Source organism: Moschus berezovskii, chromosome X (genome assembly GCF_049115385.1).
Source record: "Moschus berezovskii isolate FMDL1 chromosome X, NW_MosBer_1.0, whole genome shotgun sequence".
Classification (NCBI taxonomy): domain Eukaryota; kingdom Metazoa; phylum Chordata; class Mammalia; order Artiodactyla; family Moschidae; genus Moschus; species Moschus berezovskii.
This window is the reverse complement of record NC_142488.1, coordinates 35522599-35541297: the sequence shown is the minus strand read 5'-3', so window position 1 is coordinate 35541297 and position 18699 is coordinate 35522599. Positions and strand designations below refer to the sequence as shown.

Below are 18699 nucleotides of genomic sequence, written 5' to 3'. Positions count from 1 at the left end.
TCTTGCCACCTCTTCTTAATATCTTCTGCTTCTGTTAGGTCCATACCATTTCTGTCCTTTATCGAGTCCATCTTTGCATGAAATGTTCCCTTGGTATCTCTAATTTTCTTGAAGAGATCTCTTGTTTTTCCTATTCTGTTGTTTTCCTCCATTTCTTTGCATTGATTGCTGAGGATGGCTTTCTTATCTCTCCTTACTATTCTTTGGAACTCTGCATTCAGATGCTTATATCTCTCCTTTTCTCCTTTGATTTTCACTTCTTTTCTTTTCACAGCTGTTTGTAAGGCCTCCCCAGACAGCCATTTTGCTTTTTTGCATTTCTTTTCCATGGGGATGGTCTTGATCCCTGTAGCTATACTAAGTAGCTATACTAACACAATATATATACTTTTATATATATAGATATAACACAATATATATACTTATATATATATATATATATAAGTAGCTATACTAACACAATTAAACATCAAGCTCTCCTGAATTTCCTCTCCTAAAAAGGCTTCTGTGGATTTGAAGTTGAACTGGTGTTAAGAAATCTAAATTCTGTTTGTGTCTGTTTATGTCTGTATGACAACTAATACCAATGTGGATAATTGTTGCAGTTAAGATACCCATACAATTTCACTGAAGAAGCTTATTTTCACCAGTAAGTGATAAGTGGCCTTATTCATGACTCTTATTTAGAAAATGCATTTTCATCTTAAGCAAAAGCTAGAATTGAGTGAGGTTTTAGTTGAATGCTATCACCCAGGATAAACACCATCAAAATACCATCTTGACTTATTTCCTATGTACCCTTTTCAAACCCTTCTTACTCCCTTCTCTTTCACAAATGTATGCTGGGTATCTCGTCTGTGATATTGGTGGTATTAGGCACTTACATAAAGTGATCCTTTAAATTTCAGCAAAATCTGAATTTGATAATATGGTCTCCATCTTATAGATGAGGAGACATGCTTCTTGAAGTACAAGGTCACATAACCAAAATATGGAAAAGAAGGTATTCTAAGTGTGTCTTCTGACTATAAATATGTTGCTATTTCTGTGACATGTGCATATTCCTTAGTGCACTTTTTAAGTTGAGGAAATTTTAGATAATTGATTCCAGTTTTGGTTAAATGGAAGACTGAAATATCCTTTCTTTTTTTTTTAATTAAAAAATTATCTATTTAGTTTTGGCTGTTCTTGGTCTTCATTGCAGCACATGAGACTCTTGTTGCTGTATGCAGTCTTTCTCTGGTTGCAGCGAACAGGCGTTATACTCTAGTTGTGGTGTGCTGGCTTCTTGTTGTGGTGGCTTCTCTTGTTGCTAAACATGGACTCTAGGGCATGTGGGCTTCAGTAGTTGTGGTGTGCGGGCTTAGTTGCCCTGCAGCATGTGGGGTCTTAATTCCTAGACCAGGGATCGATCAATAGAATCCTCGTCCCCTACATTGGTCGGCAGATTCTTAACCACCAGTTCAGTTCAGTCGCTCAGTCGTGTCTGACTCTCTGCAACCCCATGAATCACAGCACGCCAGGCCTCCCTGTCCATCACCAACTCCCGGAGTTCACTCAAACTCATGTCCATCGAGTCGGTGATGCCATCCAGCCATCTCATTCTCTGTCGTCCCCGTCTCCTCCTGCCCCCAATCCCTCCCAGCATCAGAGTCTTTTCCAGTGAGTCAGAAGCCCCTAAATCTCCTTTCTTACCTCCATTGCACATCCTGGCTCTTCTAATGAACTACTGCCCATGGAGTCATTTCACACTACAGTTTGGTTTACCTGATTTATTTGTGTCACAGAGAAATTCATTCAGTCATGTAGTTGAACATTTGAGTTTCTGTTTTGTTTAAAAAGGGGTGATTTGTGTTAAAATACTATGGGATGAAGCAGATAATTAGCACATTGAGTGATGCATATAGTACTAACCTTAAATACAAAGGAAATGACAAATAGCCTTTGTTTTGCATGTGATTGCAGTGGAAAGTATGAGAAAGGCATGTATTATGATGCTGGAAACTGTGATAAACTCTGGTCAGTAAAAAAAAAAGAAGGAAAAAGAAGGAGACCTTTTAGGAGGAAGATACCACTTTGGATAGGGATCATTTCACATTTTGGTTAAAAAAAAAGGAGATGAGGGTTTTGATTATTAAAATGTGAGGGAAATATTGTGGACTTTTAATAAATCCTATTATTTAAAAACGCTTCTCCTCTTTTCATCCATTCAACAAATAGTTATCGAGCATCTACTTTGTATCCTGCATTTTCTGTGTAGTGAGAAATTAGAGGCTAATTAAAAGTATCCTTATTTCCACAGGGTGTTAAGCCTAGAGAAGAGAGGAAATATATATATACACACACACACACCACATCTCATAGAGATAAATGTTATGAAATTAAAGATAAAGCAGGGGAAGGTAGTGTGGTGGAGAGTGATCTATGGTGATAATTGGAGTATGGTAATTTCCCGTGGTCATGTATGGATGTGAGAGTTGGACTGTGAAGAAAGCTGATCGCCGAAGAATCGATGCTTTTGAACTGTGGTGTTGGAGAAGACTCTTGAGAGTCCCTTATACTGCAAGGAGATCCAACCAGTCCATTCTAAAGGAGATCAATCCTGGATGTTCATTGGAGGGACTGATGCTAAAGCTGAAACTGCAATACTTTGGCCACCTCATGTGATGAGTTGACTCTGATGCTGGGAAAGGTTGGGGGCGGGAGGAGAAGGGGACGACGGAGAATGAGATGGCTGGATGGCATCACTGACTCTGTGGACATGAGTTTGAGTGTACTCCGGGAGTTGGTGATGGACAGGGAGGCCTGGTGTGCTGTGATTCATGGGGTCGTGGAGAGTCGGACACGACTGAGCGACTGAACTGAACTGAACTGAATCTGAGGAGGACTCTCCAAAGACGTGACATTTGAACTATACCTGAATAAAATGAACCATATGAGCATCTAGGAAGAGAACATTGCAGACAGAAGGAAGAGCAAATCCAAAAGCTCTGAGATAGGGTATTTCTCACTCTCACTGGAGACTTGAGATTTTATCCCAAGTGTAATGGGAGACCTCTGAGCATTGTAGTTGGAGAGGAATATGACCTGAATTCGGTGTTCAAAAGATCACTCTGGTTTACTCTGTGGAAAATACAGTGTGAAAAGAACTGCAGTCAGAAGGTAAGGTGAGAGGCTTTTGCTATTGTGTGGCAAGATATGATGACTCAGAGAAGCGTAGTAAGAGTCGAGATGGTAATAAGAGTAGAGGCTCTCCCTTTGGGAATACATTGTGACAATATATCAAACTTCAGCATAGAATTGGAGAAGTCAAGGCTAGCCTGGCAACTCTGAGTGATGATGCTGTTTACCAAAATGGGGAACATGACAAGAGGAGCACATTTAGAAGTAGGAAATTATGAGAGTTCTTGTGATAATGCCCTTTCTTTTTATTTAAGTGTAGTTGATTTATAATGTATTAGTTTCAGGAGTACAGCAACGTGATTCTGTTATACCTACGTGCGTGTGCTCAGCCACTTCAGTTGTGTCTGACTCCTTGTGACCCCATGAACTGTAGCCCACCAGGCTCCTCTGTCCATGGGATTCTCCAGGGGAGAATACTGGAGTGGGTTGTTATTTCCTCCTCCAGGGGATCTTCCCAGCCCAGGGAATGAACCTGCATCTCCTGCATTGCAGGCAGATTCTTTACCACTGAGCCACCAGGGGAGCCCTTATATGGTTATACCTACATAAATATATTATTTTTCAGATTTTTTCCTTTATAGATTATTATAAAAATATTGAATATAGTTTGCTATGCTATACAGTGGGTCCTTGTTGTTTATTTATTTATTTTTATATGATTATCTCAATAGATGCAGAGAAAGCCTTCGACAAAATTCAACATCCATTTATGATAAAAACCCTCCAGAAGGTGGGAATAGAAGGAACACACCTCAACAAGAAAAAAGCTATATATGTTAATTTTTTATATATAGTAGTGTGTATCTGTTAATACCTGACTCTTAATCCCTCCATCTTTTCCCTTTGGTAACCATAAATTTGCTTTCTATGTGTGTGAGTCTATTTCTGTTTTATAAATAAGTTCATTTGTATCATTTTTTTTAGATTCCACATAAAAGTGATAAAGATGTTTATACAAACAATGAAATATTACTCAGACGTAAAGAAGAATGAAATAATGCCATTTTTAGCAACATGAATGAACCTAGAGATTATCATACTAACTGAAGTAAGTCACATAGAGAAAGACAAATTTCATATGATACTGCTTGTATGTGGAAGATAATGCTTTATTTTAAATTCCTATTACACATGCTAGTAGAGGTGTCATGTGGGCAGTTGACTATATTGCAATCTGAAGTTCACCACTAAAGTTTGGGAGTGTGTGTGTGTATGATAAAATCATGCTATTCAATTGAATTACCTGCAGAGTTAGTCCCAGGACTGATCTCTGGGTATATCCAGGTCAGAAACAGGAGAATTTCAAATTTAAGTCTCAGACTAGAGAAGGACCAGAACACAGGAATTGTCATGTTAGAAGAACAAAAAAAAGAGGGGATCCAAAAAGGAATGAGTTACTTATTAGGCCCAATGCTCTTGAATAAGATGAAAATACTAAATTTCACCATGACACCTTAGTGGTGACCTTGACAAGAACATGTCAGTAGAAAATTAGAACAAAATTCTGATTGGAATGAATTCAAGAGACCCTAGGAGATGAAGATTTGGAAACAATGATTTATAAACAACTCTTTTTGGTAATTTTTCTACAAAGTGGAGCATAAAATATAGAGTGGTAACTGGAAGGAAAAAATACATCAAGAGAATTTTTATTTGGTTTGGTTATTTCACATTATGGGAGTTATAAGAGCCTTTTTGGTTTTGGTTTGTTTGTTTTTTAATGACAGGAATTATTCCCTTCCCTCCCCAAGACAGAACAATAATATAGGAAAATAAGGAGAAAAATACAGGACAAATATTTAATTGGGCAAAATGTTGACATCCAATGCACAAACGAAAGGCTTTGCCTTAGTAGAATAAAGAGTTCATCCTTTGTTTCAGAGGATGGAGACTATGGGTACAGATGTCACTGGCCTGGTAGATGTGGTGATGGGAGGAAAAATGGTTCTCTTCTAAATATTTTTTTTTTCCTAAGTGAAGTACAAAGCAGTGCTTTGAGAAGGAGGAATAGAAACAGGGATTTGGGCAACTGATTGCAGAAGTAAGATGATCATTAGAAGATGGGAAAGTGTATTGATGAGGGAAATAAACAGAGCAGAATTTCAGCTAGTGTTGAAAGCACATTTAAGATTCATGCCATCTGTAACCAGTCCCTGTGGTATGTGATTTTCTCTAGCCATATATAACCATTTGGGTGCAGGTACAAGAATGGCAGAGATTAAGGTTTAACCAGGATTGGGGTTTTATCAGAAGACTATAAGAGTCAAGGGAGCTAAAAGTATACTCAAAGAAGGGATAATAGTAGTCAGTGGAGCCTAAGCTGGGAAGGTAAGGAACTGAAGCAAGGCACAATTAATGCTGAAAAGGTGGTGAGGGTCATTGGATTGTTAACATGTTGGAGTAGAAGAACTGGAGGTTTGGGAATATTAAAAGGGCCTGATCCACAAGGTAAAAAGTAGGGATTGGAAGGTGGGATAACTGAAGTTGAGATTTGGAATTGGTGTAAGTATTGCCAGAAACAAAGGCTAGAGTCTGACTATAGGGATCCTCTTATCTACTCTCTGTAGTGAGATGAGGACAAGATGACTGGAGGCAGTGAGATCCAATGCCAGGATGTGAATGGATAGTCTTTGTGAATATTTGAATCAAGAACTTTGAGAGTAGTTAAAGGGAGCAAATCAGTAATTCAGACACTAAGTAACCTCCGTGAAAACAGAGGAGTGAAAAAGGAGTAGTTGATTGCTGTAAGGATATTGGTGAACACTACAACCTGATGGCTCTGTTCCCTTCTCACATCAGTCCTGGGTGTTCATTGGAAGGACTGATGTTGAAGCTGAAACTCCAATACTATGGCCACCTGATGTAAAGAGCTGACTCCTTTGAAAAGACCCTGATGCTGGGAAAGATTGAGGGCAGGAGGAGAAAGGGATGACAGAGGATGAGATGGTTTGATGGCATCACTGACTCGATGGACAGGAGTTTGGGTGGACTCCGGGAGTTGGTGATGGACAGGGAGGCCTGGCATGCTGCGGTTCATGGGGTGGCAAAGAGTCGGACACGACTGAGCGACTGAACTGACTGACTGACAACCTGATGGCTCTGTTCCCTTCTCAGGAGGGTGAAGTATATGCACATACTACCGTTTACAGATGAATTCCTTCATTACCATAAATAGAATTGCACTGCAGATCTAATCTTTCTCACTACCAATTTCCTATCCCAGACAATTTTACCTGTTGTTTTGGAAATGTAAAGAAGTTGCTTGAGTGAGTTTACATTCATGAGTGAGTTTTTAGTCACTATTCATGAAATGAAATCATTAATCTTACTTGAATAGATATGTGTGGATATTTGATGATGCTGTGTGTAGTTTTGCTCACTCTATTTTGCACACTAGATTTGCCAAGAACTTGAAGCTCCCTGCTCTTCTGTACCTCTGTTATATTATATGGAAATACTTTTTCTTGGTGATTTTTTTATGAATATAGTTAAAGTTTTTTAAGTATATTTAATTGAGAGGCATGACAAAACAGCATAACTAAAGTTTCACCTATAATTTTGATAGTTTTCCATCTGTTTTGGGAGCTTGATGCAATCCTAATAAGGGGGATAGCAATTAAGAATCCCAGGGACTGGGGAGCCTGGTGGGCTGCTGTCTGTGGGGTCACACAGAGGCGGACATGACTGAAGTGACTTAGCAGCAGCAACATTATTTTGGCTACCAATATTGTACTTAAGAGTAATTATCATAGTTAACTCATTATGATTTTAATACAAGTGGAACTGCATGTCTCCTTTTTCTCAGCACAATTATTTTGAAATTGGTCCCATTTTGTAGCTCACATAGCTAGATCATACTTTTAAAAAGTAATTGTTTTTTGTGATTTTATTTTTACAAATAATTGATACAATAATGTGGTATTCACAATGCTATAAGGTGTGGGAAGAATATATGTGAATATTGATTTCATAGGTGATAAAACTGATAAAATATTGATAAACCCAAGCAGAAGTTAGTTGAGAACTGTTTATAAGCATTAGATATTAAATTTACAGATGTAGAATCAGTTGTACATACATGGTGGGATGGACACTCACCATGAATTCTGATGGATGTTACAATGAGAGAGGGAAAAAAGCCAAGTTAAGTAGTAAATAGAAAAATGTCTAAGCATCTTCCTGTGCATCATCTTCTGAAATTAAATAGATTTTTATCACTTTGTGTATAGGAGTCTTAACAGAATCATATTTCCATCCTTTCCTGGTGAACAACCTCTCAAGGATGTCTGGCATCCGGTAGCCCTTGCTTAGAATGAAATCTTTAAATGCAATTGTTCCATAAAGTTCTTCAAGAATGTCCTGTTCAGGAAACTTCTTGCCAAATAAGGCTTTGGGATCAATCAAAGGTTCATCATTTATTAGCTTTTTCCACAACTTGGGCTGCAGGTACCATGCACCATACCTTATCTTCACCCAGTCAGGTTTATAAGGATTGTGTGGTTTCTGGAGTTTCCTCTGCCAGTTTTGTTCCTCCATGGAGAATTTCATCGCCTCCCTTTTACTTATCCTGACGCCGAACCTTAACTTTGAAGAAACCTGGGATATTTTCTTCATGTGGGCTTTGTCATGGATTGGTGGGCAGTCGCAGCTAACCTCACACAGTTTCATGATGAACTCTTCGTCAATGCCCAAGTCTCCGAAAGTAGAAACCCACTTGCAGAATTGCTGAATTCCTTTTGGTACATTTTTTTCAAAAGACGAATCAATGAGTGAATCCTTTCTGCTTGACTTCTTGTCTTCATAATACAAACTGGCTGGGTATGACACGGGAGCCTTCTCCACAGCCTCCTCCTCAGCCTCCTCCACAGCCTCCTTGACAGGTTCCAGCTGGACCATCTGAGGGTGTTTTTTACGAAGCTTTGTGGGGGACTTCTTTTTTCTCTTGAGACCCAGACAGTAAGCCCACAAGTCTTCCAGTTTTCTGTCAGGATCGAGCACTTCCAGCACCTTTAATAAGAGATCTGCAGGTAGATCTTGCTTCAGCTTCGGGTAGAGTGCCAAGGGATGCCTGGTCAGGTGGGCTTCGATTTCCTCCACAAATGCCTTCTGTGCTCGCTGGGCTGATGAAAGCGTGGAGAACACCTCTGCTTCCGCGGGCAGCTTTTTCTTTGCGGGGGCATGCTGGGGAACTCTGTGAGCAATCACGGGGAGAAAGCCCTCATTAGGTCCTCGACTGATCAGATCTTTACACGGTGGGCAGCCCTTCCGGAAGTCATCCAGCCCCTCTTTCACAAATACCCACTGTCGGCTGTCCAGGGATGTGGGGAACTTCAGGAGTGCCTTCTTGTGCTTTGCGAAACACTTGGAGGGTAACTTGTCTTTGTACCAGGGCTTGCAGTTCATGCCCAGGGGCATTGGTTCCAGTGGCCCTGGCCCTAGCAGCCACTTCTTGTCTGCCATGGTTCCCCTGGCCTCGAGGGGGACTCACGGCTTTAGTAGTTTGTTGTCCAGGCTTCTCCGGTTGCTAGGAGACCACGTAGCCAGGTGCCGCTAGATTCTTCCTGGAGGCGGGTCAATGCAAGCGCCATGTGAAACCTGCATTCTCCCAGGATGGGCAGTGAAGGCACACTCTTTTTTGTTGTAGTTACTGTGTTGTTACTAGTTCATTGTATGGACATAGCATCACTTATTTATGCACTCACCTCTTGATGGACATTTGGATTGTTTGCAGTTTGAGGCTATCACAAATAAAGCTGCTGCAAATATTTGTGTTTCTGTCTTTGTATATCCATATACTTTCATTTCTTTTGGGTAAATTTTTACTGAGTGGAAAGCTGGGAGCAGATGAGGTTTTATGTTTTAGACCACTACCAAACTTTTCCAAACTGGTTGTACTAGTTAACATTTCTTCTGGTTGTGTATAGGGGCTTCCCAGGCGGCGCTTCTGGTAAAGAATCTGCCTGCCAGTGCAGGAAACTCAGGAGACATGGGTTTAATCCTTGGGTTGGGAAGATCCCCTAGAGTAGGAAGAGGTAACCCAATCCAGTATTCTTGCCTGGACAATTCCATGGACAGAGGAGCCTGGTGAGCTATAGTCGACGGGGTCACAGAGAGTCTGACACAATTGAGCAAGCACACAAACATATACACACACTAGTTATATATGAGAATGGCACTCCCTCTACATTTCCCCTAATACTCAGTAAGGTTAGTTATTTTAATTTTGGCTGCTCTAATATGTGTACGGGCATCCCTAGTAGCTCACCTGGTAAAGAGTCTGCCTGCAATGCAGGAGACTTGGGTTCGATCCCTGGGTTGGGAAGATCCCCTGGAGGAGGGCATGGCAGCCCATTCCAGTATTCTTGCCTGGAGAATACCCATGGACAGAGAAGCCTGGTGGGCTAGAGTCCATGGGGTCTCAAAGAATAGGACATGTTACTGCTGCTGCTGCTAAGTTGCTTCAGTTGTGTCCAACTCTGTGTGACCCCATAGACAGCAGCCCCCCAGGCTCCTCTGTCCCTAGGATTCTCCAGGCAAGAATACTGGAGTGGATTGCCATTTCCTTCTCCAATGCATGCATACATGCCAAGTCACTTCAGTCATGTCCGACTCTGTGCGACCCTATAGACAGCAGCCCATCAGGCTCCTCCATCCACAGGATTCTCTAGGCAAGAATACTGGAGGAATCGGACATGACTGAGTGACTAAGCACAGCACCCACAGCACAATAGGTGTATAATGGTATCTCATTTTGGCTTTAATTTGTATTTACCTAAGGAATACCAGTGTTGAACATCTGATCAGGTGCTTATTTACCATTCATTTATCTCCTTTGGTGAAGAGTCTATTCAAATTTTTTGTACTTTTAAAAATTGTTTTGATTGACACTTCTTATTTTTAGAATTCTTTGTGTATTCTGAATGTAATATATGATTTGTAAGCATTTTCTTCTCCACCTATGATTTTTCTTTTCATTGTCTTAATACTGTCTTTTAAAGAACAATTTTCACATTTGATAAAGTCCAGTATATCAAGTATATATCCAGTATATGGCTTGTCTTTTTGTGTCGTATCTAAGAAAGCTTTGCCTATCCAAAGTTTGCCTATTCTGCTAAAATTTGTATAATCTTTAGGTTTTACGTTAAGATTTGTCATCTCTTTCAATTCTTTAGATGATAAAAGATATGGATCAACGTTATTAATTTTTATTTATGTTTGGCAGTACTGGGTCTTTGTTGCTGCGATCAGGCTTTCTCTAGTTGCAGTCATGTATGGATGTGAGAGCTGGACTGTGAAGAAAGCTGATCGCCGAAGAATTGATGCTTTTGAACTGTGGTGCTGGAGAAGACTCTTGAGAGTCCCTTGTACTGCAAGGAGATCCAACCAGTCCATTCTAAAGGAGATCAATCCTGGGTGCTCATTGGAAGGACTGATGCTAAAGCTGAAACTCCAATACTTTGGCCACCTCATGCGATGAGTTGACTCACTGGAAAAGACTCTGATCCTAGGAAAGGTTGGGGGCGGGAGGAGAAGGGGACGACAGAGAATGAGATGGCTGGATGGCATCACCGACTCTGTGGACATGAGTTTGAGTGAACTCCGGGAGTTGGTGATGGACAGGGAGGCATGGCGTGCTGTGATTCATGGGGTTGCCGAGAGTCAGACATAACTGAGCGACTGAACTGAACTCTCTAATTGTGGTGTGTGGCCTTTTCATTGTGGTGGTTTCTCGTGTTGCAGGAGCACAGGCTCTAGAGCATGGGCTCAGTAGTTGTGGCATTCGGGGAGCAACTTAGTTGCTCCTCGGCATGTGGAATCTTCCCCTACCAGAGATGAAACCTGTGTCCCCTGCATTGGCAGATGGATTCTTATTCACTGCACCATGAGGGAAGTCCCAAAGGTTTTATTTTTATTCTTCCTGCGGATATCTAGCAGTTCCAGAATTTTTTATTTTTTTTTGAAAAGAGAAAAATTTCTCCACTCAGTTACCTTTGTAACTTTGTAGGTATGAATTGTCCATATTTCTGTGGGTCCATGTCTAGACACACTTTTCTGTTTCATTGATTCCTCTGTCTTTACTCCAATTCTGCTCTGTGTTGATTGCTTTTTATTTTACAATAAGCCTTGAAACTAGGCTGCATTAGTTTTCCAACCTCTTTCTTCTTTTACAAAGTTGGTTTGACTCTTATAGGTCTTCTGACTATATATGAGAATTTTAGAATCAACTTGTCAGTGTCTTTTAAAAGAAACCTGTTGGATTTCCATACAAATTGTGAGATTATTTGTTCTAGTTCTGTGAAAAATATCATTGGTAGCTTGATAGGGATTGCATTGAATGTATAAATTACTTTGGGTAGTATACTCATTTTTACAATATTTATTCTTCCAATCCATGAACATGGTATATTTCTCCATCTATTAGTGTCCTCTTTGATTGCTTTCAGTAGTGTTTTATAGTTTTCTATGTACAAGTCTTTTGTTTCCTTAGGTAGATATATTCCTAAGTATTTAATTCTTTTCGTTGCAACAGTGAATGGAATAGTTTCCTTAATTTCTCTATTTTCTCATTATTAGTGTATAGGAATGCAAGGGATTTCTGTGTGTTGATTTTATATCCTGCAACGTTACTGTAATCAATTTGTATGGAAATACAAAAAACCTCAAATAGCCAAAGCAATCTTGAGGAAGAAAAATGGAACTGGGGGAATTAACCTGCCAGACTTCAGGCTCTACTACAAAGCCACAGTCATCAAGACAGTATGGTACTGGCATAAAGACAGAAATATAGATCAATGGAACAAAATAGAAAGCCCAGGGATAAATCCACGCATCTATGGACACCTCATCTTTGACAAAGGAGGCAAGAATATAAAATGGAGAAAAGACACTCTCTTTAACAAATGGTGCTGGGAAAACTGGTCAGCCACTTGTAAAAGAATGAAACTAGAACACTTCCTAACACCATACACCAAAATAAACTCAAAATGGATTAGAGAGCTAAATGTAAGACCAGAAACTATAAAACTCCTAGAGGAGAATGTAGGCAAAACACTCTCCGACATAAATCACAGCAGGATCCTCCATGACCCACCTCCCAGAATATTGGAAATAAAAGCAAAAATAAACAAATGGGACCTAATTAAAATCAAAAGCTTCTGCACAACAAAGGAAACTATAAGCAAGGTGAAAAGACAGCCTTCAGAATGGGAGAAAATAATAGCAAACGAAGCAACTGATAAAGGATTAATCTCCAAATTATACAAGCAGCTCCTGCAGCTCAATTCCAGAAAAATAAATGACCCAATCAAAAAATGGGCCAAAGAACTAAACAGACATTTCTCCAAAGAAGACATAAAGATGGCTAACAAACACATGAAAAAATGCTCAACATCCCTCATAATCAGAGAGATGCAAATCAAAACCACAATGAGATACCATTTCACACCAGTCAGAATGGCTGCTATCCAAAAGTCTACATGCAATAAATGCTGGAGAGGATGTGGAGAGAAAGGAACCCTCTTACACTGTTGGTGGGAATGCAAACTAGTACAGCCACTATGGAGAACAGTGTGGAGATTCCTCAAAAAATTGGAAATAGACCTGCCATATGATCCAGCAATCGCACTCCTGGGCATACACACCGAGGAAACCAGAATTGAAAGAGACACGTGTACTCCAATGTTCATTGCAGCACTGTTTATAATAGCCAGGACATGGAAGCAACCTAGATGTCCATCTGCAGACGAATGGATAAGAAAGCTTTGGTACATATACACAATGGAGTATTATTCAGCCATTAAAAAGAATACATTTGAATCAGTTCTAATGAGGTGGATGAAACTGGAGCCTATTATACAGAGTGAAGTAAGCCAGAAAGAAAAACACCAATACAGTATACTAACACATATATATGGAATTTAGAAAGATGCAAATGATAACCCTGTATACAAGACAGCAAAAGAGACACAGATGTATAGAACAGTCTTTGGGACTCTATGGGAGAGGGTGAGGGTGGGATGATTTGGGAGAATGGCATTGAAACACGTATGTTGTCATATGTGAAACGAATCACTAGTTCAGGGTCAATGCATGTTATAGGATGCTCGGGGCTGGCATGCGGGGATGACCCAGAGGGAGGATAAAGGGAGGAGGGAGGTGGGAGGGGGGTTCAGGAGGGGGAACTTATGTAAACCCGGGGCAAATTCATATCAATGTATGGCAAAACCAACCAATATAATATTGTAAAATAATCTGCCTCCAATAAAAAATAAATTTAAAAAAAAAAATAAATAAATAAATAAATAAACAACAACAACAAAAAGAAACCTGTTGGGATTTTGATTAGGATTTGTGAAATCTATGAATCAATTTTGAGATATTTGACAGCTTAACAATACCGAGTTTCCTGACCCATGACAAAGGTGCATGTTTTCATTTATGTATGTATTCTTTCATTTATCTGAGCAATATTTTGTAGTTGTTGTTCATCTTCTCTGAACTTCTGTTTCATCTCCTCCTTTCTTTAGCTTCCACTATGGAAAGATACAAAGTTTATTCTTGCTAAACTGTCAAGAAAGTTCTTATTTTACTGCTTAAATAGTTAAATGGAAATAGTATGACAATGCAAATTTATATTATTTCCAGACTTGTGAAAGAAACCACAACCAGTATGACGCATTGTGTAAAGTACGTACAGCTTTAATAAAAGAAACAAATCAGCCACTATAACATTGGAAATGTTCTAGAATAATGATAAACCAAAACTTTTACTTAGGAGTTTTAGAAAGTAAAGAATTAAATAGCTGAAACTCAGCTTTAAACTATCAGGAGAGGCGCAAATTATTTCCTGTAATAATGCAATCTATTTGGTATAGGGAAGAATATCAAAGGATAAACTACCATTCCTGATTTCACGGAGGAGAAACATTTCACACTGGTACCTTGGTATCTGCCTGGGGTTAACTCCAGGACTCCCCTTAGATACCCAAATCTGTAGATGTTCAAGTCCCTTATGTAAAATGGTACAGTATTTGCATATAATCTATGTACATGCCTGTATACTTTAAATCATCTCTAGATTACTTATAATACCTCTTGCAGTGTAAATGCTTTGTAAATAGTTGCACCACAAATTCATGTTTTGCTTTTTGGATTTTTCTTTTTCCAAATGTTTTCCATCTGCATTTAGCTGGGTTCATGGATGCAGAACCTAAAGATACGGATGGCTGACTGTACTGCACCATTTCATACAAGGAACTTGAAATCTGCAGACGTTGGTATCTTCTGGGGTCCTGAAACCAGTCTCCTTTGGCTGCTGACAGATGACTGTATTCTTTTTATGGCCTCTCTTCTTTCTAGCCTGTCTCCTCTGCTCCACACTGATGTGTGGATCCTTCCTTTTTGAAATTACAGCTTTATTGAGGTAGAACTTACATATTAGCAATTCATTCTTTTAAAGTGTGCAGTCTAATGGGTTTTAGTGTATTAATAGGATTGTGAAACTAGAAAAGCAATCAGTTTTGACACACAGTCATTAATCTCAAAGGAACACCAAACCCATTGGCAGTCACCTTGTCCATCCCCCAGCTACCTCAGCCCTTGGCAGCCACTAATCTACTTTCTGTCTTTTTAAATTTGCCTATTCTGGACATTTGATATAAATGCAATTATAGAATATGAGGTCACTTTTGACTGGCTTCTCTCATTTATCATACCGTTTTGGAGTTTCATCCATGGAGTAGCACGTATATGTACTTCATTTCTTTGTATTGCCAAATACTAATCAGTTATATAGATATACCATATTTAATGTATCTGTTCATCTGTTGGTGAATATTTGGGTTTTTCCACTTTTTTGTTGTTATGAATAATGCTGCTACAAACCTTCATGTACAAGAGATTTTTTTCTATTCAGTCTTTTGAAATTTATTATAATCTTTTTTCCCAGCTTTTGTGACATATAATTGATAATTTAAAATTTCATATTTTTAAGGTATACAGCTTGATAATTTGATAAACATATACATAATGAAACAATCACCACAATCAAGCTGATCAGCATATTCATCATCTCCCATACTGTCCATCTTACTTGGCTTAAGATCTACCCTCTTAGAAAATTTCAAATATACAATATCGTTAACTATATTCACAGTGTTCTACATTAGGTTTTCAGAATTTATTCATCCTAAATGACTTAAAATTTGTACCCTTCGATCAACAACTTTCCCCACCTACCAGTCTCTGACAACCAACTCTGTTGTTACTACTGTTCTTTGCTTCTAGGAGTTTGACTCTTTTAGATTCAACATAGAAGTGAAATCATGCAGTATTTGTTTTTCTGCATCTGGATTATCTTACTTAGCATGATGCCCTCCAGATTAACCCATGTTGCAAAAGGTAGGATTTCCTTCTCTTTGAAGGTTGAATAATATTCTTGTGTGTGTGTGTGTGTCTCATATTTCCTTTATTCTTCTCTGGATGGATATTTAATTTGTTTCCATATCTGTGCTATTGTGAATAATGCTACAGTGAACATGGGAGTGAATGTATCTCAGTATCCTGATTTCATTTTCTTTGGATGTATACCCAGAAGTGAGATTGCTAGATCATAAGGTGGTTCTGTTTGTAATATTTTGAGGAATCTCCATAATGTTTTAAAGAATGGTGATAAAAATTTACATTCCCACCAACAATGCGCAAGGGTTCCGTTTTCTCCCCTTCCTCAACAACATGTGTTATTTCTTGTCTTTTTGAAAATATCTATTCTAAAGGGTGTGAGATGACATTTCATTTTGATTTTTGATTCACATTTCCTTGATGATTTGTGATGTCATATACCCTTTCATACCTTTTAGTCATTTGTATGTCTTCTTTGTAGAAATGTAGGTCTTCTGCCCATTTTTTTTTTTAATTGAGACATTGTTTTCAGCCATTGAGTTGTACGACTTACATATATTGGATATTAAGCCTTATAAGAGATATGGTTTGAAAATATTTCCCCCATTCTGTGGGTTGCCTTTTCCCTCTGTTGGCTGTTCCTTTTGCTTTGCAGAAGCATTTTTATTTGATAAAATTCCTCTCGTCCACTTTTGCTTTTGTTGCTTCTGCTTTTGCTGCTATATCCAAAAAGTAATTGCCCAAACCAACATCAGGAAGCTTTTTCCCTATGTTATCTTCTAGTAGTGTTAGTTTCAGTTTCATGTTTAAATCTTAATACATTTTGAGTTTTTTTAAAAAATGTGAGATAATCTCATTCTTCTGCATGTAGATACCAAGTTTTATTTACTGAAGAGAATATCTTTTCCTCACTGGGTGTTCTTTTCTGCTGCTGTGCTGTGCTCAGTTGCTCAGTTGTGTGTGACTCTTTGCAACTCATGGACGATAGCCCAACAGACTCTTCTGTCCATGGATTTTTCCCTTAAAGAATATTGGAGTGGGCTGCCATTTCCTCTTCAGGGGATCTTCCCCACCCAGGGATCAAACCTGGGTTTCCTGCATTGCAGGCAGATTCTTTACCACTGCACCACCTGGAAAGCCCCATGGATTTATTTGGTATATATGTCTGATTTTAATGCCAATATGATGCTATTTTAATTACTGTAGCCTCATAACATATTTTGAGATCAGGAAGGATGGTTTTTATTTCTCAGGATTGCTTTGGCTATTTGGGGTCTTCAATTTGTTAGAGTTACTTTGTGACCTAATATGTTTTTTATCCTGGAGCAGGTTCTCTGTGCACTCGAGGAGAACGTGAGTTCTTCTACAGTTGGATAATAACTACTGTATATTTCTATTATGTCATTTTAGTCTATTGTGTTCTCACATCAGTTGCTTCCTTTTTGATTTTCTGTCTGGATGTTCTATCCACTAAGTGAGGTATTGAAGTGTCTTACTATTATTGTACTACTGTCACTTTCTGCCTTTAGAACTGTCAGTATTTTTCCCACCTTTATTAATGTATGATTGACAAAGAGTTTTTATATATTTAAGACATATAATATGGAGATATATCAATATCTGCTTTATACATTTAGCTGTGTATTCATATAAATGTTATATCATCCTGTTGAATTGACCCTTCTATCATTATGCATTTACCTTCTTTGACTCCAAAGACAGTTTTAGACAAAATGTCTGTTTTGTGTGGTATAAGTGTAGTTACACTTGTCAGGCTGGAGAGGGTAAGCCAAGCTGGACAGGGCTAACTTGAGAGCATCCCTTTGGGGGCCCACCCTGTGACCACCTTTTAAAATTATGGTACTGCTCCTCCAGGGTCAAGGACAGGAACTTGGTACTCTTCATGCTTCTACGATACTCCACCTGGCACCAGGAATCCCATGAGGAAAAAAAAAAAGAGCTGATGTGTGAAGACAATTGACTCTTTTGTTCCCCTCCTATAGCAACCTAAACAATATATCCAATAAATACATATTAATGTCAGCCAACTCTTATGGGAGCAATAAGGTGACTTGAGCAAAAGGTAATACTTGAGTTTGGTGCTAAGGAGGCTTGAGAATGAATAGGATTTTATGGGGAGGTGTTTTTTTTATTTTACTAATATGCTAACATCTACCTATAATTCCATGCAACTGGTATATGCCACAGAATCTAACATCAGGAAGGATGTGCAATGCCAAAGAAAAATGGAGGTAGGGAAAAATGAGACTATCAGAGATATAAGTATGGACTTATCACAGTGTTTTGGTGTGAGAATCAGTGGATCAACTCAGAATTCAGTTCAAGGTTTGATACCTGGGCATTGTCCTATGTTGACCTTGGTTACTTAGGTATCAGGGCTTCTAGCACTCCAAACACGCTCATGATCCTAAAGATTTCTGAAAAAAGCTTGTATATACTAATAAGAAATGCTTTATGTGCTCACTTTTTAAGCATATGCTTTAGTCGCTCAGTCTTGTCTGACTCTTTGAGATTCTTTGCAACCCCATGGACTATAGCCCACCAAGTTCTCTGTCCATGGGGTTTTCCAGGCAAGAATACTGGGGTGGATTGCATTTCTTCCTCCAGGGGATCTTCCTGACTCAGGGATCGAACCTGTGTCTCTTACGTCTCCTGCACTGACAGGCGGGTTCTTTACCACTAGCACTACCTGCTGCTGCTGCTGCTAAATCACTTCAGTCGTGTCCGACTCTGTGTGACCCCATAGACGGAAGCCCACCAGGCTCCCCCGTCCCTGGGATTCTCCAGGCAAGAACACTGGAGTGGGTTGCCCTAAAAATCTAGAGCTGTGTCCTTGACCTTTGGGGAACTTTTCTCATGTGTAAAAATGAAGTAGTTGAAGCAGATTTTCTGACTTTATAGATGAAGATAATTTAAATCAGGAAGATTTTTTTTATAAATATCTGAAAACTCTGTGAGGAGAATATTAAAGTATCATCTTAATGATCTCTAACCAGAGACAGAGAGTTCTATCTTTTCATGTGGAACAAAATGAAATTCTTCTACCTTGGAGATAAGCAGAGCCCAAGGCTCTTAATCTCAGCAACACAGCGTATC

At 39.1% G+C, this 18699-nt stretch overlaps 1 protein-coding gene and 1 long non-coding RNA gene across 2 annotated transcripts in view; one reads left to right on the top strand and one right to left on the bottom strand.

Annotated features, from left to right (window-relative positions):
* LOC148773262 (uncharacterized) overlaps positions 1-18699 on the top strand; it is a 201957-nt gene that overhangs the window by 167469 nt on the left and 15789 nt on the right. The gene's annotated exons all lie outside the window — the stretch shown is intronic.
* On the bottom strand, positions 7351-8643 carry LOC129563848 (protein FAM47E-like). The gene is made up of 2 exons (XM_088834136.1): positions 8053-8643; positions 7351-8016 (listed from the first exon to the last, which is right to left on the bottom strand). Exons 1-2 carry the CDS (start codon positions 8641-8643, stop codon positions 7351-7353), a joined length of 1257 nt encoding a protein of 418 aa, XP_088690262.1.

Bases quoted from the DNA above. Each gene is read 5' to 3' on its own strand.
- LOC129563848 (XM_088834136.1), bottom strand. From the start codon at position 8,643: ATGGCAGACAAGAAGTGGCTGCTAGGGCCAGGGCCACTGGAACCAATG. The intron at 8,017-8,052 runs GCTGTGGAGGAG...GCTGTGGAGAAG, and splicing joins AGCTGGAACCTGTCAAGGAG to GCTCCCGTGTCATACCCAGC.